Genomic DNA, 21,966 nt, shown 5'->3' with positions numbered 1-21,966 from the left:
AGATACATAATAAAATAGTACATTACCTTTGGTCTGCCCATTCTTGTTGTTGAACTTGATGGAATTGATGAACCAGGATGATCATGTGCATCAGTTGAACTTGATGGAACTAATGAACCAACATTTTTCAAAGGACACCCTCTTCTGTTGTGACCCTTAACATGGCAAAGACCACATGTCATAGGCATACCACTTTTAGGTAATTTCCCACACTTCTTTGTTTCATTTTGCTCTTTCCTTCTATTCTTTTTGGGCTTGCCTGGCACTGGTTTCACCACTCATGGTGCAACAGTAGGATGTCTATTGTTAGGCCAAAAAGGCATTATTTACAGGCTAAATGAAGTGAGAATATGTCATCAAATATCTCTCCTTTTTGTAGCAGCTATCAACATATTCAGTTGGGTCATATTGTTTAAAAACCATGGCAGATATGACATGTGCACAGGGTATCCCCCAAGCATCCATGATCTACAACTACATACCCTCTTTCTTAGACAAACAGAGTGTTGTTTGTCTCCTTCCAACACTTCATATCCTGTTTGTCCATTAAATTCCAGTGAACAGTCCATTGCCTTGTCAATATTATCCTCCAATATCTTCATTCTCATTGGAGAAATGTCCCCTATTTGTATTTGCAAATTGACTTAACCTAGCAATTCTAGTCATAACCTTTACTCTTATCTCCTCAAGCATGCTAATGATAGTTTTGTGCCTAGCTGCCAAAATCCAAGCATTGAAACTCTCACACATATTATTATCAACTGAATCACACTTCACATCAGTGTTAAAAAATACCTTGCACCAATACTCTTTATCATAGTAGAGTAGATCATCAACTATTCCATTGCCAAGTTTTCCCAGTAACTTCATATTTGCATTAAATTCTGCCTCATAAGCGCTTTTAGCACACTTCCAAAATACTTTCTTCCTTTGAAGCCCTCTCTATTCCTTTGACCAGTTAGCAAGAATGTGCCTAGCACACTTTCTTTCTTCACAGGCTAGCAACAGTTCCCTAGTTGCTGATTCAAGTCCCCACAACAGTTGGCATCAAAGAATGAAAAAACAGAAAGAATAAATAATAAAGAAACATAAAGTATGAAAATAACTAGAAGGTATGATAAGAACATACCTTTTGCATGTCTGAAATAATAGTGTAGTCTGTGCCATATCCTAATCCAAAGTCTTCCTTCAGCAAAGTCAAGAACCAAGTCCAAGTATTTTTGTTCTCATATTCCACTATTTCCCAAGCAAGTGGAAGCATTTGGTTATTCCCATCCCTAGCCACAACACATAGTAATTGCCCCCACTAATTCCTTTAAGGAAACAACCATCTAATCCTATGCATTTCCTAACAACCATGAATGCCTTCTTGAGTGCATCAAAACAGATGTAAAAAGCTTCAAAAACTAGCTGACCAAGATCATTAGCATCACCAAGTTTAACAACACAACTATTTCCAGGGTTTGTCCTTAACAACTCATCCTTATAATCAAGAATTCTCCCAAACTCAAGAATATAATCTCCCATTATCTCCTTTAGCACCTTAGTTCTTGCTCTCATAGCTGTGGTCTTACCAAAATGGACTTTAAACTTCTTCCTAACTATCTCTTGCAACTTAAACACTCTAATGTTTGGTTGTTCAATTATTCTTTTTTTTAAGGCATGAGCCAAGAATTTAGCATTGCACAAGTAATTTCTGGAGGATTTTCACACTTATGAACTGGAATGTAAGTCCTAATAACAAAATTATTACTTACTTTGTCAAGGCTAGCAAACAGAATCCACTTGCAACACCTCACCCTTATTCTATTAGGCTCATTAAAATACTTCTGAATCTGAACTCTCCTCTGGATTGCACACCTAGTGACTGCATCTCTAAACTCCGTCACACTCACAAAAGTCATTCCCAACGGCCACACAATTTTTTTGCAAGTTGGATCAAATCTCACACCCTTTGTACTAGATTTTTTTTTCTTTTAGATTTTGACAGTTTTACCCTCCTCTGTTGCCCCTCTTCAAACCAATATTCATCATCATTAGTTTCATAGCTACCAGGATCAGAACTTGGGTAATATGGTTCATCACCCCCTAGACTTAATTTTTTTTTTACTTACTTCTGCAGTCTCATCAAATCCCAAATCTGGTCCAGCTTCACCCCATGGTACTTCTTCAGTGTCTTTTGGAATTCTTTCCCTTATATTCCTCCTCAATGCTTTTCTTCTCTCATTCTTAAGCTCTATGTACTCCTCATGTACATAACTGAAATAATCATCCTCTCTAGTCAAGTCACCATTTTCAAAATCTAGACTATCATCAGTTGATTCATTAGATCCCTTTACTGAAAGTTCACTGTTTTTAGAATCTGATGGAGCAACAGCTAGATCTATTGGATCTTGAGTGTTTAGAGGTACTACTTCTAATGGAGGAGTAGTATTTGGGGCAGTATCTAGGGCATTTTTGGGGGCAGTATTTAGGGTTGAAGCTGGGGCATTTAAAGATACCTCACCAACTTCAATGTTTTGACTAGCACTTTCTTGAATGGCCCTTACCCCTTTATAAAGAGAAGAATCAGATTCCCCCTCATCCATGTGCACATATACTTCCAAAATCTGCCCACTTTGCAAAGTCCTACCAATTCTTGAAAGAACCCTATCATTGTCAATGTTTTTCTAAAATGCCTCTGTTAGGTGGCCTAATACTAAAGTGGCAACATGAGTTGTACCCTAGATCTGTAATATAACCCTTCAGCTCAAAATAAGAAAGTGTATCAAAATCAACATTAGTAAATTCACTCATTACCCCACCCATATATCTTGCTTCATCCTCATCATCTTCATACACTAAGTCCCCACCATGATACAATCTTACAATGATAAATGTACTCATACCTAAATGCGAACAAACACAAATAACAACAAAAATTCATCATAATTCTCAACAAACTAAGTAATCGACAAAAATGAGAAAAAATCACTAAAGGAAAAAAGCAGTGTAGACATGCAAATCAAGTGGGAAATCTAACATTTTAGCAGCAATTCAAGAAAAATACTATTTTATTCGATTCATCAAAATCGCAAACATAAAAACCCCTAAAACCCTAGACTAACACAAACCCAATTAAATGTAGTAATGGACTAACCTTTGGTCGAAATGTAAGCTTAGCCTTCCAACTGACCGTGAATCAACAAGTTGTAACACCAAAGAAATCAAAAAAAAAAAAAACCCTAGACTATACTTTTTTGAACTAGAGTTAGATAGAAACGTTCGATTGAAGAACTTAATATTCTACATACTTCTTTGGGAAAATACATAAATACCCTCCCAACGTATACTCGGATTAATTATGACGCACTCAACCTTTGCGGGCGACCTATTACCCCTCTGGCCTTATTTTTTCTATATTTTTGTACCCTTTTTTGGCTGATGTGGCAAAAAACATTTTGATGTCCAGTTGCACAGTGGAGAGTGTTGCACACTCTCCGCCACATCGGCGCCAAGTCACTAAACCCCCTTCTTTTTCTTCTTCTTCTTCTTCTTCTTCTTCTTCTTCTTCTTCATTCCACCCCACCCCTCATTTTCCCCACCCATCTTCTTCTTCTTCTTCATTCCACCCCACCCCTAACCCCACCGCCACCCCCATTCTTCTTCATTTTTGCTAATGTTACTTTTATTTATTCTTTCACAATTTTTTACTTTCTTTTTCTTTGTGTAACTTTTCTTCACTCTCATTCTTTTTCTTCACTTCCGGAACTCTATTTTTGTCGATTCAATCCTACATTTTCCTCCAATGATAGAAAAATTAGAGGAAAATATTGTTGGGTTACCGATTATGAATCTTAAATTTTTGAATCTGAAATGGAGTAGTCGAATTCTTAAATCAGAAATGGGTAGTCGAAAATGTTGTTGGGTTACCAATTTTGAATCTGAAAATTTTGTATGTTGGTGATTTGTTAGTCAAAATTGGTTTGCAAGTAAAAGTTGATGGGAAAGTTGCTGTGACCTCCATTGTTACTTGCTCCGGTGAACTCCATTGTTACTTGCTCCGTTCTTTTTTCTCTGAAATTGTAAGGGGAAATGATTGATTTATGGTTTGAGCCAAATGGGTTTACTTTATCGGCAGTAATTAAAGCTTGTTTTGATATTGGGAGTTGAAATTGGGCTGTTTATTTCATGGTGGCGATTAGTTGTGGATTCGAAGAGAATAATGTGATTGAGAGGCGGATTTATGGAGAAGAAAAAGAGGCAGATTGGCCTAGGCTCACCGGAGACCGCCAGGTCCACGGCGATGACCATGGCGGAGTTGACCATGATGGTGACATTCGAAGTTGTATGCAGATTTGAAACAAGTTGAAAAGTGAAAATCTCAGATTTGTATTGTTGAGTTCTTGAGATTGAAAATTGCAGCAGAAAAAAATGGATGTTGTGATTATCTGTTGTTTAATCATCTGGGTATTACTATTTGGAGCTTAAAAACACTAGTGAAAATTGTTTGAAGTTGTTTGTTTGTGCTAAAGTTGAATTACAATTGAGCTTTGCATTATTTGATAATCATGGAAGCCATAGAGATAGCTCTTCAGGTTGTGACAATAGAGAAGATGGCATTGTTTAAAATTTTAATAATTGTTTAATAAAATTTAGGCGGCACCAATGTGGCAGTGACGTGGTGCTGATGTGGCGGAGAGTGTGCAACACTCTCCACTGTGCAACTGGGCATCACAATTTTTGCCACATTAGCCAAAAAAGGGTACAAAAATACATAAAAAATAAGGCCAGAGGGGTAATGGGTCGCCCGCAAAGGTTGGGTGCGTCATAATTAATCCGAGTATACGTTTGGGGGGGGGGGGGGGTATTTATGTATTTTTCCTACTTCTTTTCACTCTATTAATGATGAATTGCAGGAGAATTAAGAGGAATTAAGGATTTGGGGAAATTTTGTTCAAGGATCGAAGAGGTTCGACTGATTTTTGGGTATAGTCTTTTGGTCCAAATGAACAATGTAATAAAATTAAAAGGAAAAGTGAATTGTCTTGGGGCCCACAACGCGTGTATAACATAGATTGTAATATAACCGGGACATTAGTCCAGGTCAGCACAAAAGGTGCAAATAATTACGGGAAAAGATAGTATTGGGGGGGGGGGGGGGGGTAATAGGACCCCTTGAAAGTAAAGGTGTGTCATAGCAATTTTGGTACAAGTTTGGGGGGGGGGGGGGGGGGGGGGTTAACAGTACCTTATCCCTAAAGTATAATACAACTTTCAAAGCGTGGGGCGCTCCACATGTGTGGGCACATCAGTGTCTCGTTAATATCACGTCAGAAATACAATATATTTATTGTTTTTCTTATTCAATTTCACATTATTTAAATTTATTATTTTTTTCTGCTGCAAAGTCCATTAACTTTTTGATGATAGTAGATCTAGTTGAAAAACCCTATTCCTAAATAACAGCCAAAAAAATAATAATCTAGTAACAGTAGCCAACAACAACATATCAGTGTCATCCCACAAGTAATGTCTGGGAAGGGTGGGGTTTGCAGACCTTACACTTATCTTTGATGGATAGAGGAGTTGTTTTTTATAGAACCCGACTCAAGAAAAGTATTTTCCAAGATAGGTTTGAAAATACAAGACTAAAAAAGTTATGATGAAAATATCCAAAAAAAGAAAAATATTGACAGAAAAAATAGTAAAGATAGCAAAAGTATAGAGCAACAGTAGTAACAATAATAATAATAATATTGGTAAGGTGAAGAGGGAACACATGAGGTGTTCTAAACTATATATCTTGCTTCATCCTCATCATCTTCATACACTAAGTCCCCACCATGATACAATCTTACAATGATAAATGTACTCATACCTAAATGCGAACAAACACAAATAACAACAAAAATTCATCATAATTCTCAACAAACTAAGTAATCGACAAAAATGAGAAAAAATCACTAAAGGAAAAAAGCAGTGTAGACATGCAAATCAAGTGGGAAATCTAACATTTTAGCAGCAATTCAAGAAAAATACTATTTTATTCGATTCATCAAAATCGCAAACATAAAAACCCCTAAAACCCTAGACTAACACAAACCCAATTAAATGTAGTAAAAGACTAACCTTTGGTCGAAATGTAAGCTTAGCCTTCCAACTGACCGTGAATCAACAAGTTGTAACACCAAAGAAATCAAAAAAAAAAAAAAACCCTAGACTATACTTTTTTGAACTAGAGTTAGATAGAAACGTTCGATTGAAGAACTTAATATTCTACATACTTCTTTGGGAAAATACATAAATACCCTCCCAACGTATACTCGGATTAATTATGACGCACTCAACCTTTGCGGGCGACCTATTACCCCTCTGGCCTTATTTTTTCTATATTTTTGTACCCTTTTTTGGCTGATGTGGCAAAAAACATTTTGATGTCCAGTTGCACAGTGGAGAGTGTTGCACACTCTCCGCCACATCGGCGCCACGTCACTAAACCTTCTTCTTCTTCTTCTTCTTCTTCTTCTTCTTCTTCATTCCACCCCACCCCTCATTTTCCCCACCCATCTTCTTCTTCTTCTTCTTCTTCTTCATTCCACCCCACCCCTCATTTTCCCTACCCATCTTCTTCATTCCACCCCACCCCTAACCCCACCGCCACCCCCATTCTTCTTCATTTTTGCTAATGTTACTTTTATTTATTCTTTCACAATTTTTTACTTTCTTTTTCTTTGTGTAACTTTTCTTCACTCTCATTCTTTTTCTTCACTTCCGGAACTCTATTTTTGTCGATTCAATCCTACATTTTCCTCCAATGATAGAAAAATTAGAGGAAAATGTTGTTGGGTTACCGATTATGAATCTTAAATTTTTGAATCTGAAATGGAGTAGTCGAATTCTTAAATCAGAAATGGGTAGTCGAAAATGTTGTTGGGTTACCAATTTTGAATCTGAAATTTTTGTATGTTGGTGATTTGTTAGTCAAAATTGGTTTGCAAGTAAAAGTTGATGGGAAAGTTGTTGTGACCTCCATTGTTACTTGCTCCGGTGAACTCCATTGTTACTTGCTCTGTTCTTTTTTCTCTGAAATTGTAAGGGGAAATGATTGATTTATGGTTTGAGCCAAATGGGTTTACTTTATCAGCAGTAATTAAAGCTTGTTTTGATATTGTGAGTTGAAATTGGGCTGTTTATTTCATGGTGGCGATTAGTTGTGGATTCGAAGAGAATAATGTGATTGAGAGGCGGATTTATGGAGAAGAAAAAGAGGCAGATTGGCCTAGGCTCACCGGAGACCGCCAGGTCCACGTCGATGACCATGGCGGAGTTGACCATGATGGTGACATTCGAAGTTGTATGCAGATTTGAAACAAGTTGAAAAGTGAAAATCTCAGATCTGTATTGTTGAGTTCTTGAGATTGAAAATTGCAGCAGAAAAAAATGGATGTTGTGATTATCTGTTGTTTAATCATCTGGGTATTACTATTTGGAGCTTAAAAACACTAGTGAAAATTGTTTGAAGTTGTTTGTTTGTGCTAAAGTTGAATTACAATTGAGCTTTGCATTATTTGATAATCATGGAAGCCATAGAGATAGCTCTTCAGGTTGTGACAATAGAGAAGATGGCATTGTTTAAAATTTTAATAATTGTTTAATAAAATTTAGGCGGCACCAATGTGGCAGTGACGTGGTGCTGATGTGGCGGAGAGTGTGCAACACTCTCCACTGTGCAACTGGGCATTACAATTTTTGCCACATTAGCCAAAAAAGGGTACAAAAATACATAAAGAATAAGGCCAGAGGGGTAATGGGTCGCCCGCAAAGGTTGGGTGCGTCATAATTAATCCGAGTATACGTTTGGGGGGGGGGGGTATTTATGTATTTTTCCTACTTCTTTTCACTCTATTAATGATGAATTGCAGGAGAATTAAGAGGAATTAAGGATTTGGGGAAATTTTGTTCAAGGATCGAAGAGGTTCGGCTGATTTTTGGGTATAGTCTTTTGGTCCAAATGAACAATGTAATAAAATTAAAAGGAAAAGTGAATTGTCTTGGGGCCCACAACGCGTGTATAACATAGATTGTAATATAACCGGGACATTAGTCCAGGTCAGCACAAAAGGTGCAAATAATTACGGGAAAAAATAGTATTGGGGGGGGGGGGGGGGGGTAATAGGACCCTATCCCTAAAGTATAATACAACTTTCAAAGCGTGGGGCGCTCCACATGTGTGGGCACATCAGTGTCTCGTTAATATCACGTCAGAAATACAATATATTTATTGTTTTTCTTATTCAATTTCACATTATTTAAATTTATTATTTTTTTCTGCTGCAAAGTCCATTAACTTTTTGATGATGGTAGATCTAGTTGAAAAACCCTATTCCTAAATAACAGCCAAAAAAATAATAATCTAGTAACAGTAGCCAACAACAACATATCAGTGTCATCCCACAAGTAATGTCTGGGAAGGGTGGGGTTTGCAGACCTTACACTTATCTTTGCTGGATAGAGGAGTTGTTTTTTATAGAACCCCGACTCAAGAAAAGTATTTTCCAAGATAGGTTTGAAAATACAAGACTAAAAAAGTTATGATGAAAATATCCAAAAAAAGAAAAATATTGACAGAAAAAATAGTAAAGATAGCAAAAGTATAGAGCAACAGTAGTAACAATAATAATAATAATATTGGTAAGGTGAAGAGGGAACACATGAGGTGTTCTAAACTAAAACCATGCTCTCCCACATAAAAGAGAGTAATTGTCCGACTACCTACTAACCTTCTATCATAATCCGCGATCTTCATGTTATCTTATTTAGGATCATGTCCTTAGTGAGCTGAAGATATGTCATGTCCCATCTAATTACCTTTCCCAAATCCTCCTTGGTCTACCTCTACTTCTCTACAGACCTATCATTGTCAACCTTTCGCACCTTCTCACTAGGGAATTTGTGCTCCTCCTCTTCACATGCCCCAATCATCTCAGCCTCTCTTCCTGCATCTCCTAGTATGCTCACACACCCATCTAAACATCCTTATTTCAACAACTTTCATTTTCTAGACGTGTGAATTATTAACTGCTGAACACTCTGCCCCATATAACATGGTTGTTGATATGATCCTAAAAGGCATAAAAGGCAAAAATGGCTCAAGGATGCTAAAAAGGATGTTGGAGCCTCTTGTGGACCCACATAACAGAGCATATGGCACTTGGAAGATAGCTTGGTAAGAGATGGAGAAGGCTACTACACAAAGTGGTTAGGAGTGAAAATTATGGCTAAAGGTTGCAACTCTTGGCTAAGGATGCAATTCAAGGCTAAGCATGCAATTTGGGGCGATAATTGCAAGTCAATTGGACATGTGGAATGAAGGCTTCATGTGGGGGTTATTTGTGCAAAGCGCTACTTTTGAGTCTTTGTTGTAATAAGCTTTAGTATAAATAGACCCCTTAGTCTTCATTTACATTTAGTTTGAATATTGATGAAAACTCCTTTTGAGAGATTGTTTAGTTGCTAATATAGTTTGTTTGATTACTTAACTAAGTGTGATTTCTTAGTTGCAAATTGAATTGCATTTCCATTGAATTCACATTAGGATTGTTCATTTGTGAAATCAATTGAGTCTTCTTTTGAATTCAAATAACTAAGGTTGTAGGGTTGAATTCCAATTGGAAGGGATTGAGTATCATATACCCAATCTCGTCCATAGAATCATTACTCTAAGGGTCTAGTTTCTATCCTCTAATCCTCTCATCCCCAATTCTTCATCTATCTTTTTTATTTCCTTTTGTTGTTTTTGAATTTCTTAGAGTTTCAATTAGGTTTCTATCAAACAACTACTCATCTGCAACAATAAACCTAGTTGTAAATTAAAATGGAATTTACTCAATTATAATAAACTAAATTGAAAAGATTGAATATTAAAGCATACTTAAAATAAATATTGTGCTCGTTATATGAGTTATATTTTTTTAACTGAGTCTATTGTTATTCATAAAATTTAGTTGTAATTTTCAATTGGTCTATCATTTTTTTAATTAAATTATTTCCTTGTGATTATTTTAAGGTTATGAATTTCAACTAGGTTATTCTTATTAGCAAAAGATATAGAGATAGATATAAGGGGAAAAATGAAGAAGAAAATAAGAAAGAAAAAAATGACAATATAAAAATAAGAATAATTAATTTTAAAAATTAACATATGAATGCTCTTTTTACCTATTTTCTAACTCCTATATATTATAAAGAGAGCGAAATCACTGTCCATATGCTTAAAGTAGCACACCTCATAATCTATATCCAATATAGTACTATAAAGTTAAGCATAGACAAGATGTTGTGGTACCTCTCTATGACTATCATTTCTATTTATATTTTTTTCTCCTTTTTTGACTTTTTTCCTCATTTAAAACATCTTTTTTCACTTTTGAATTTTACCATAATTGTGTTAGGGTTTGTCCTGAATTTCCTACTTTATTTGAATTTTATCATAATTGTGTTTTACTTCAAAAATGTTTTCTTGGTGGAAAATGATTTCTTTGTGGAAAAGGATTTTATCGTGTCTATCTTCTTCTCGGGGAGTCTCTTAGCCTTATCTGACCTTTTTTTATGTTTTTTTATTGAGCCGAGGGTCTTTCGGAAACAGCCGTCCTACCTTGGTAGGAGTAAGGTCTGCGTACACTCTACCCTCCCCAGACCCCACGTTGTGGAATTTCACTGGGTTGTTGTTGTATCTTCTTCTCGGGGAAGAAGTTTTGGACTTCTATAAATAGAAGATTCAATCATCTCATACAACACCATAATAGCATCCACAATGTAGTTGTTAGAGAGTTTAGTTTAGGGGAGATTTTCTCCCAACAATTTTTATGCTTTTATATTAGTTTTCATATGTAGATCAATTGATCAAATCATATAATTAGAATATTATGCCGTCTGATTTATCGCTGTTTGATATTTGCAATTATTAGCTTCCGCATGATGCCATGATTATTTCGACCCCAACAATAAGGGGTCGTTTGGTAGCTGGACAAGAGACTAGTTATTCATGTATTAATTTTTGCATTAATTTATACCATGTTTGGTAGCTAGTAAAGAGACACCTTATTCATGTATTAATTTCCGCATACTTATACCGCATTTGGTAGCTAGTTAGGGAGTAAGTTATTCATGTATAAAATTAGTACGACGTTTGGTTTGCAATTAGAAACCCGCATAACTAATACATGTATAAGTTATGAGGGAATCTATGCATTATTTTATGCGGGTAGAAGATGGAATAGCTAATACATGAATAAAAATTTAAAATGACAATATTACCCTTATCATTCCCACTTAAATACTTTCCTTTTCTAAACCATATTTTTATATAATTTTTACTATAATATTTTAATCTTTTTTAAATAAATAATATTTTAATTTTAATTGTAAACAAATATTATAATTTTAAGAAATATATAATATTTATTAACTTTTAATATAACAGGCCAACATTCAAAGAAATAACTTATGCATAACTAAACCCTGCATAACTAATACCTGAATTACTAACACCCGTATAACTAATACCCGCATAATCCTAACCAGCTACCTAACTACCCCTGAGTACACTAGTTTGAGTATTAAACTTATAAAAAGTGGATAGTTTAAGAATGTCTTTTAGATATTAATAATTCTAACTTATAAGCAAATACCAAATGATAAGCTAAAAAGTGCAGCTTACGAACAGCCACGTCTATTGTTCCTTATTACTTATCACGGAGGTTTAATAACTCAATTACAGCATCATCGTGCACCCATTATCAAGACATGAATACTTGTGTACTTCATCTGGTGCCTGCTAGTCTTCCCTCTCCTCAATTGCAATTTCAAACGAATAAGAAGCATTTCAAGCTTCCTTCTATTTGGCTAAAACCCATCTTCAAATCTTTCCCAATTGTAGCTTCTGCTTCTTCTTCTGCCTCTTTCCCACCTGCTGAATTTCCAGGTAAATAGCTAAGCTATAATATCTTTACCATTTTAATTCAGTTGATTGATTCTGTTCTGCATGTTGATTGTAGTTAATGTAGCTTTCTAGTCAGTGAAGTCGCTCTACCATATAGTAAGATGAAACATTCATGTTTATCCTTTGTTAGGATGGAGAACGCGGATAGTGCTGAATTTAGCCAAACAAAGTTAGAATGACAATAACAAAGACAATATACGTTGATAATAATGGCAAGTGAAGCAAACAAAGAAGGCACACATTTAATGTGTTTCCGTCAAGAGGAGCAATTTCACTATAACACCGAGAGTACAAAATTAGAGATAATACTCTAATTAACTCAAAATATCTCAAAAGAATAACCTCCCTTGATCACTCCAAAGAAGAGTTCACACAAGTGTTTTCCAACACTCACTCTCGTACAAAATACTCACAATTTATAAAAGGAAGAAAAATTATACAAGAGTGAATTCTCAAATCTTCTTGATGTGTTAACAAATAAGGAATTAGCCATCTATTTATAGAAATGGAAAACCTCTAGATGATGTCATTAATGACATCAACAAGAGTAAAATTCAAACTTGTCTTGCACCATTCTTCTTCATTTGCTGCGAACAAATCCTTTGTTTGACAACTAATTGGATGTGGACGGTGGTTGAAAAATGTACAACAACATCCTCATTTAGAACATGGCTAAAAGCTAAGGCCACTTACAAATCTCCATCTTGGTCTAGTTCTTGCTGATGTAATAATCTTGTTCCAACTTCTCTACAAAAGCCCATATGGGATAAATCATTCTATATAAATGGCAACTAAGTTCAAGCTCTCTTTGGTGTTGATCTTCTTAATAGAGACCTTTCTTCCGCAATAGTTTCTCGAATGAAGTGATACTTGATATCAATATGCTTCGTCCTCTCATGATTCATCTTATCTTTAGTCAAGTGAATGACACTTTGACTATCCCAAAAAATGATAATATCACCTTGGTGTAAACTGAGTTCAGCAAATAGACCCTTCAACCATAAGGCTTCTTTGATCGCCCCGGTCACTGTCATATATTCCTGCGTCGGTAACAGATAAAGCTACTACATTTTGTAATGTAGCTTTCCAACTTATTGCGCAACCACCAATGCAAAATATGTAGCCTGTCAGTGATCTTCTTTTGTTGAGATCACCTGCATAATCTGAGTCTACAAAACCAAACTAAGTGTTAGTATTTCTCCTGAACTCCAAATATGTGTTTGAAGTACCTCGCAAGTATCTGAGAATCCATTTCACATCCTGCCAATGTGCTTTACACAGGCAAGCCATATACTAACTTCGTTGAACTCATAATTACAAAACTCCAAGCCATATTTGTTCTAAGCCGTTTGACCCGTTTTTCTATTTGCTTCTCAATCAAAAATTTCAATTGTTTGAAAGTTAAGAAAACATCACTTTTGTTTTTCAGGAAATAAACCCAAACTTTCCTTGAATAATCGTCAATGATATTTAGCATATACCTAGCACCACCTTTTGACGGGGTATTAGAAGGACCAAACATCTGAATGAATGTAATCCAAAGTACCTTTAGTCCTATGAATTGCTGGAGATTTGAAGCTGACCTAGCACCACCTTTTGACGGGGTATCAAAAGGACCAAAGATCTGAATGAATGTAATCCAAAGTACCTTTAGTCCTATGAATTGCTGGAGATTTGAAGCTGACTCTTTTCTGCTTCCTGAACACGCAGTGTTCACAAAAATTCATAGTCCCAGTACTTTGTCCACATAGAAGACCTCTTTTGCTGAGGATGGGAAGACCTTTCTCACTCATATGCCCCAAACGCATATGCCACAATTTGGGGATGTTGGAATCAGATTGATTTGATGTAGAAATTGCAGCAGCACTTGTAACAGTGGCTCTCAATAAAGTGTCCAACGTACCAAATCTGCGTGCTTTCATGACCACAAGAGCACCCAGAGAGACTTTAAGAAGTCCATCTTCACCTGTTTATTTGCACCCAAGAGATTCTAGAGTGCCCAATGAGATAGGATTTTTAAGTCAGGAATATATCAAACATCGGTAAGAGTTCTCACCACACCGTTGTGCTTTCTGATCCGTATTGTACCTTTACCAATAACTTTGCAGGCTATCAAGACAACTCCACCTCCAACAGATTCGTATGTGGTAAACAAATCCCTGTCCCTTTCATATACAGGGTTTTTAGCTTTTCCCACATGCCTTTCACTGTGCTTTTTGTAGATACTTCACGTAATACCTCGTTTGAGAGATTTAAAATGATACCTGATTTTGCTTTTTTGTCTATGATGGCAAACTCTTGATCCGTCATATTTTCTAGTTCTTATCCTTTCCTTCTAGTGCTATATCTAGGCCATCCTGAATTAGGATAGCTTTCATCTTTAATTACCACATCCCGCAGTTTGCACTTCGGCCAAATTTCTCAACGTAAGTCTTTGTTATAATCATCTTGGGCTACTGAAATAACTCGGTTATATCCGGCTTTGATACCAATTAATTTGTAAGTGGCCTTAGTTTTTAGCCATGTTTAAAATGCCGTACATTTTTCAACTACCATCCAAATCCAATTGTTGTCAAATAAAGGATTTTGTTGACAACATAATGAAGAAGAATGGTGCAAGACAAGTTTGAATTTTACTGTAGTTGATGTCATTAATGACATCATCACGAGGTTTGCCATTTCTATAAATAGATGGTTAATTTCTCATTTGTTAACACACCAACAAGATTTGAGAATTCAATTTTGTTTCCTTCCTCTTCCTTTTATAAATTGTGAGTAATTTGTATGAGAGTGAGTGTTGGGAAACACTTTTGTGAACCCTTCTTTGGAGTGATCGTGTGAGGTTATTCTTTTGGGATAATTTGGGTTCGTTAGAGTATTATCTCTAAGTTTGTACTCTTGGTGTTATAGTGAAATTGTTCCTCTTCTCCTGTGGATTAGGTCACACTGACCGAACCACGTTAAATTTGTGCCTTTTTTATTTGCTTTACTTGCCATTATTATCAACTTCTATTGTCTTTGTTATTGTCATTATAACATTGTTTGGTTAAATTCTAGACTACCCGGGTTCTCGATCCTAACATCCTTTTATGTTGAGATAATGGTAAAAAACACACTTGAACTATCACTTTTTTCGCGAGTTTCACACCCAAACTATCAGTTGTTCCCTTTTCTTACCTGACCTATCGCCATCTATGTATTAAAACACACCTAAATAGTAGATGGTGATAGGTCAGATAGGAAAATGGAACAACTGATAGTTTGGGTGTGAAACTCGCGAAAAAGTGATAGTTCAGGTGTGTTCTTGACCATTGACTCTTTTATGTTTGTACTATGCATTACTTCATGCATTCATGTTAAATTCTTGAATTAACTATTCTTGACTGTTGGATTTCTTCCATAAATATAGCTGTGTGTCAATCTTCGTTGAGATATTCGGGGGAATTTAGCTGTAACTGGATGTTTGTTTGCCAATTTATTTCCCCTGAGAAGCCAACAAAAAAAGAAGTAATATTTAAAAGTCCAATCAGTTATTAGAGGCTAAGCAAAGTTGAATAATTGCTAACGCCAAAGGGAACATATGCGAGTTCAGTCAGATTCTTTTGGTGTTTAGAAGCAGCTGAGAAAAATTGATAAAGCTGGGATTCTTCTTTTCTTTTCATCTCATATGTGTTTACTTTTCTAAGCTAATCCAGAACTACTCCCTGGGACAAAGCCAAAGCGGAAAAGGCAGATAGCAGGAATCGATCAGGAAGAATTACAAGACCCAGCTATTCTAGCAGACCCTGATAGTTGCTTTTGTGAGTTTAAAGGAGTACAGATACACCATAAGATATATGATGCGGAATCAGTTGCCACAAACTTGTCAGAAGAAGGAACTAGTTTACAACCTCCTTATGCTAATAAAAAAGTGAATTTTCCAATGATTTTACTACATGGCTTTGGTGCCTCTGTTTATTCATGGAGTCGAGCTATGAAACCCTTGGCACAAATCACCGGAGCAAAAGTTCTGGCCTTCGACAGACCAGCCTTTGGGTTGACGGCAAGGCTGAATCACGCCAACCATTCATCTCGGGGTAGTGAAGACACCAGACCTTTTAATCCATACTCCATGATATTCTCTGTGCTGGCCACTCTATACTTCATTGACTTCTTAGCAGCTGAGAAGACAATTCTTGTGGGGTAAGTTCTATTTCATCGTATACTTTTGATTTCTCTCTGGATCAAGTGAAATAGCATCCTTATTGTTCTATATATATTAGTTTCTCCTGCTCATCTGGCAAGGCAATAGTCCTTCAGCTACACCAAAAAATAGGAGGATGATGAAAGGAAGGGAGTAATAGCAATAAAATCTGAGGAATATCATGTTTTTTCCAAATGAATGACTGGCCTGCTCCCGGTTGGACTTTTAGGTGATAAAAAATTAGTGATATTATTTTCAGTCATTGTCTACACTAGCTGAAGGGGAGCCTTGGCGTAACTGGTAAAGTTGCTGCCATGTGACCACGAGGTCACGGGTTTGAGTTGTGGAAACAGCCTCTTGCAGAAATGCAAGGTAAGGCTGCGTACAATAGACCCTTGTGGTCCGGCCCTTCCCCGGACCCCGCACATAGCGGGAGCTTAGTGCACCGGGCTGCCCTTTTTTGTCTACACTAGCTACCCCTAACACCCCCCCCCCCCCCCCACCCCCCCCCAAAAAAAAAAACCCAAAACACACACACATTTAACTAATCTATTAGCTTCCTTACTCTTTGAATTGGCTGCTTAGATACTATTCCTAGTTACTTACTGCAAGCAGTAGAAAGTGTATTTAGTTGGTCAAGCTAAGTAGATGATATATTCTTTACTTATAAAAAAAATATATAATTCCCAATGAGAGAAAAATGTACTTCAAATTGTCCTCTGATTGTATTATCATCCATCTTCCTTTGCTTTCCCACTTCATTCTCAAAGTTGAGTTTTTAATTGGTAACTAATGAGATACCAGACACTCAGCTGGTTGCCTTGTAGCAGTTGAAGCATATTTTGAAGCTCCTGAGCGAGTTGCTGCCCTGATACTTGTCGCCCCAGCAATTCTAGCACCCCTGAATTTAGGGCCTGGAGCTAAGGACAATCCAAGTGGAAAAAGTAACCAGACTGAAGGCGAGGACTTGGAAGTGAACTCTAAAGGGAATTGGTTTACCAAGTTTTTCGGCTTTTTCTCAAAGTTATCCCAATATCTTGGACAAGCAATAATCCGTTTGGTGACAGGGATGGGAGATATGATAAATTCTTTATATAAGAAAGCTTTATCTGCGTTCTTGCGTTCTGCCATTGGTATAATGTTGGTATGTACTCTATTTTGGATCTTCTAATCTATTTATTTAACCTAAATTTTCTTTCTCAAAATTCACATCGTGAAGCCTTGTGAAATTTAAATTAGGTCTATATACTTCATTAATTTCCAAATCTGAAAATTGTTTTTTGAATGAGAAATCCTCCATACCATTTTCTTGAAGGAGATGGAAGTCAAACAAGAAGGTGATAAGTATATGTGCAGGGTAGCAGGTTTACCCTGTGCGCACCCAAAGGGTAGCGGCTGCGGTTTCCCATGTCATAAAAAAAAAGTATATGTGCAGGGCAAGTCCACGGAGCAACATGTCAGCTACTTTTGCTTAGCAGCTCTATTACTCCTTTGATCTTTCTGACATTTCATTTGAGGATAAATTTGATATATTTATGTTATCAAAACAGATGGAAGAAGTCTTCTCGATTCTTATTAGTCATTTGCAACATATGCAAAATGAGAAAAATGCTTGATCACCACTCTATTAAACTTGATTAAAATGGGTACTAAAATGACTACCATTTCTTTCAGGTCAGAATGATAATTGATAAGTTTGGCTTAGCTGTTATTAGGAATGCTTGGTATGATCCTAAGCAAGTTGATGATCATGTCTTGCAAGGCTATACAAAGGTGATTCCCTGACAGCTAGTTGTTTCCAACCTCTGAGGATAGTGCTTTTTTTTCTTCTTCTTTTTTTCCCCTTTTGGGCTTGTATTTTATTTTTCAAGGTATGGAACCTGGTTTTTCATTGTGCCTTGTTGTCATCTCGATTCTCCAATATCTGCAGGCTCTCAGATTAAAAGATTGGGATAGGGCTCTGGTGGAGTATACTGTGGCTATGCTTACAGATTCTGCCTCTGAATCAAAACCACCACTGTCGAAGAGACTGAGCGAAATCTCATGTCCTGGTTAGAAAATCATCTATGTTGCAGCAAATTGAATTGATAACTAAAAGGAAACATTAGATTTCAAAATAATTAAGCAAGCAATATTTCAAGTGAATATGAAGTACTGAAAAACAATTTTGCCACATAACCAACATCTCTTGACTACCAAATAACTTTTGATTGCACCATTTTTTTTTCTAGGAGGCTACTCCCCTCTGGTAGTGGAGAAGTGTTTGTCACATGAGCCTTAGTGCCATCATGTTCTTTCTACACTCTTGGATTTGTTATAACACTATGTTCTAAGAAACATATTATCGTAAAGTTGCATGATAAAGCAATAGACTCCAGTTACACAGTGAATACACAAGCTTTCTAATGCTGGTTTTTTCTTTTATTTGCAATTGAGGTTCAGTTCTGATTGTCACTGGTGATAGTGATAGGCTTGTTCCGCCATGGAACTCTGAAAGACTTTCACGGGCCATTCCTGGATCTTTTCTTGAAATAATCAAGAATTGTGGCCACTTGCCCCATGAAGAAAAGGTAGACGAATTTGTATCCATTGTTGACAGATTCCTTGAAAGAGTTTTTGGGGTGCAAAAAGAGCCTCATCTGCAACCAGCAACTTGAGATTGATACTTTATCTAGTTCAACTTGGCCAGGATTGACATCTATTGGAAGATCATTAAGTTTGAGACAGGAACTGCCTACCTTAGTTCAAGGAAAGCATTAAGCTCTTTGCAAACAATACTCAATCCTATAAACACCTATCATTTCATCCTATATATGAATATGGTGGTAGCTTATAGTTTAAGTAAACATCTATTTCTTTAACATCTATTTCTTTGATCACCCTCGAGACTAGGACAAAGTTCTGTAATGTGATATAATACATTATGTATATTGAGAGTTGTAAAATTTTACTATAAATTTGTTCCAGAGTAGCTGAAATCTGTTGTTTTACATGTAGCCTGAGATTTTACAGCTACAAACTGAAACTTCTTTGCAGACGATTTTTGTGATAGTAGCAGTGTGCAAAGCATTCTAGTTTTAAGGTGTCTCATTGCATACATCGTTATACAATAGATGGTATTCCATCTTCAGAAAGGGGGATCAAGGGATATTGTAAGAGAGGGATCCTGTACTCCACGAGGCAAATCAAAACCAGACATGAAATCATCTCCAAATATCATAGCACCGGCTGCTAAGGCCCCTGCACCTACTCCCATTCCAAAACCAGGTCTTGCATTTCGTGCTGCTGCAGTTCCGGTTTGTGGCATGTTGAAATAACTAGGCGGCGTGCTGTCTGTTCTTGCGAGGAAAGTCGGAATATAACCAACATTAGCAGGTGGAGGTGGTGGTGGTGGTGGTGGAGCACGCGGTGGCTGATAGCTTGGTCCTGCTGCGTGTGTGTAGCTCGGTCCCACCACAGGTGGATGGGAATAACTTGTAGGATATGGTACTGGATGTGCATATTGACGATTTGGTTGTGGTTGGTTCTCCATCATTTGGGATGTGGTTATAGATTGTGGTTGTGGGTATGTTGATGCAGCATTAGCCAAGTTGAAGCCACTGCTGTTATCCGCAAGCTGAAATCCCTCCTTGTCACCTAGTTTTAAACCAAATGTCATCAAAATGGAAAAGTCTCAGTCAAAATTCATATAGTTATGGTTCTTGGTTAGAGGCGGATCCAGGATTTTAAGACAGTGGAGACACCATTATTTTAACATAAACGCCAACAAAATTTTTAATGACGACTGAGGGATAATACCGTGTCGGACCAATCACTAATAGCGTAGCAGTAACGAAAATACAAGTATATAGGTCAAATATGTGTAATAAATAAAATTTAACACAGTGAAGCAAATGAAAGATCTGAACGAGCTCATTTAACGCTTATTGTTTTCCTAAAAATGGACTCAAAAAATTAATTACAAGTGACATTCGGGTTCGATCCGGGGTGACATGTAGGAGAAGCAGCAGTTGCAGCCAACGTGTCCCAAAGACGCTTTCGTTTGTTAGAGTGCACAATTAAATATATACTAATTTCTCAAGATATATGTAGATATATATACATAATTTTTTTTTAAGGGTGGGAGTGCATGTCCACTCGACACTTCCATTTGGGTCCGCCTCTAAATCTTGGTCCAGAATATTATCTTAATCAATATAAACTAGTGTCTTTTCTTTAATTATCTGTTTCATAGAAGATGAAAAAATACATAAATCAAACACATGTTTGTACCTGGTTGTGAACTGGGTTCTTCCCTTTCCTCTGAAATTCTGATAGAGACATCAACAAATCCATGAGGTGTATTCGAGTTCTTTTTCCGCAATTGAAAGCTCCCAACTTCTTCAATTGGCTTTGATACCTCAGAGTTCTTATTGTGCTTGTCCAGAAATTCTTTCAAAACCACAGTAGCTGTTCCCATGAGTTTTTCTCTAAGAAAAATGGGCTCTCTACTGTAAACTTCAACATGGAGGTCCAAATCCTGGAGATTCAATTCAGAAGTGTCAACCAACATTGAGAATTTGGTTTTCCAAACAGGATTTGCGTTGCCTGATGAATCAATCTTGGAACAATACTTGTTGTTTGGATCAATCCATCCAACAGCATACCATTGAAGCTTCCACAAAGCTGATGTTCTTCGGAGTCCCCTCGCGGAAATCAGGCACACTTCAATCCATATTTTTCCCATTTCAGGTAAAAGATTTCTGCTTGATTGATACAAATGGTGATAGAATTTATGCTCCTCAAAGGTTCTTTCCTTGATAAAAGTGATGAAAAAAAGGTGTAAAGCTGTTTTGCATCATCTTAACTGTTGTTAAGGCTACCTTACTTTTATGCAAAGGAAATTACTTTATGTTATTAGCAAAGTTCTATTAAGAGTTATCTACGTACCATTTTGTCAAGAGTTATCCCCCATATTATGGCTCACAACTCACAAGTCTATAAGAGGGGGACAGGAATCAGAACAAAGTCAAAGGATTGCAATATGACAGTGTTGAAAAATGAACTCAGGGTCCACGCGAAAGGAATTTGTCATCCAGTTTTAAGCTTGTACTGCAATTATAATAGGGTAAAGGGTCAAAAATACCCCTCTACTTTGAAAAAAAGATTAAAAATATTCTCCGAATTTATTTTGAGTCAAAAATATCTCTTCCATCGTTAAAGTTTTTAAATATACCCATCTCTTAATGGAAATTATCTCCCAAAGTAACCCGAAATCATTTTTTAAACCCGTTCCATCATTTAAATCCGACTCAACTAAATAATAACCCTAAGATCCCCTTATAATATTACACATACTCTAAAGGATTTTTACTGTACAACATATATCTCAAATGTCTGAAATACTACATAGATTTTTAAGTGTTAATTTTGACAATTTTGAAGATCCTTAAGCATAAAATTTGCTTTTCGTTCAGTTTGAACAACTATATTAGTATTAGAGAATGCATAATGAAGAGGGAAAAAAAAGTCAATGATTTTGAAGAAAAAGGAAAAAGAAAAGCAGGACGGACTATCTTTTACAGCACAAAGGACTACCAAGTAATGCTATGTTATCAATTGGGCGATAGGCAAGGAGGGAAAAGAAAAGATGCATCAATGTACAAGTCAGAACTAGGACACTTTGTTACTTAAGACCATAAATGACCCAATTTTTCATGATTGTTTGCTACATAATAGGTAAATTATTGTAAATATGACCTTATAATGTAAAACTTCACAAGCTCAACACCCCATCCGCAGACCATTTTTTATGTTAGCA

At 36.4% G+C, this 21,966-nt stretch overlaps 2 protein-coding genes across 3 annotated transcripts; one reads left to right on the top strand and one right to left on the bottom strand.

The window, feature by feature from the left end:
* The first annotated feature begins 11,675 nt into the window (after positions 1 to 11,675).
* Positions 11,676 to 19,144, top strand: LOC132611185 (uncharacterized). Of its 2 annotated transcripts, none has more exons than XM_060325602.1 (6): positions 11,676 to 11,965; positions 15,679 to 16,165; positions 16,971 to 17,310; positions 17,841 to 17,939; positions 18,097 to 18,217; positions 18,609 to 19,144. In XM_060325602.1, exons 1-6 carry the CDS (start codon positions 11,788 to 11,790, stop codon positions 18,821 to 18,823), a joined length of 1,440 nt encoding a protein of 479 aa, XP_060181585.1. In that variant the 5' UTR covers positions 11,676 to 11,787; the 3' UTR covers positions 18,824 to 19,144. The 2 variants fall into 2 exon arrangements, with proteins under 2 accessions (XP_060181585.1, XP_060181584.1); XM_060325601.1 differs by having other exon boundaries at positions 11,677 to 11,965; positions 15,670 to 16,165.
* LOC132611186 (protein INCREASED PETAL GROWTH ANISOTROPY 1) lies at positions 19,076 to 21,911 on the bottom strand. The gene is made up of 2 exons (XM_060325603.1): positions 20,439 to 21,911; positions 19,076 to 19,802 (listed from the first exon to the last, which is right to left on the bottom strand). The coding sequence occupies exons 1-2, from the start codon at positions 20,890 to 20,892 to the stop codon at positions 19,294 to 19,296; spliced, it is 963 nt and encodes a 320-aa protein (XP_060181586.1). The 5' UTR covers positions 20,893 to 21,911; the 3' UTR covers positions 19,076 to 19,293.
* Positions 21,912 to 21,966: the final 55 nt, after the last annotated feature.

The sequence above is a fragment of the Lycium barbarum genome, chromosome 9 (assembly GCF_019175385.1).
Source record: "Lycium barbarum isolate Lr01 chromosome 9, ASM1917538v2, whole genome shotgun sequence".
Classification (NCBI taxonomy): domain Eukaryota; kingdom Viridiplantae; phylum Streptophyta; class Magnoliopsida; order Solanales; family Solanaceae; genus Lycium; species Lycium barbarum.
Note: the sequence above shows the minus strand (reverse complement) of the source record. Positions and strands in the feature narration are given on the sequence as shown.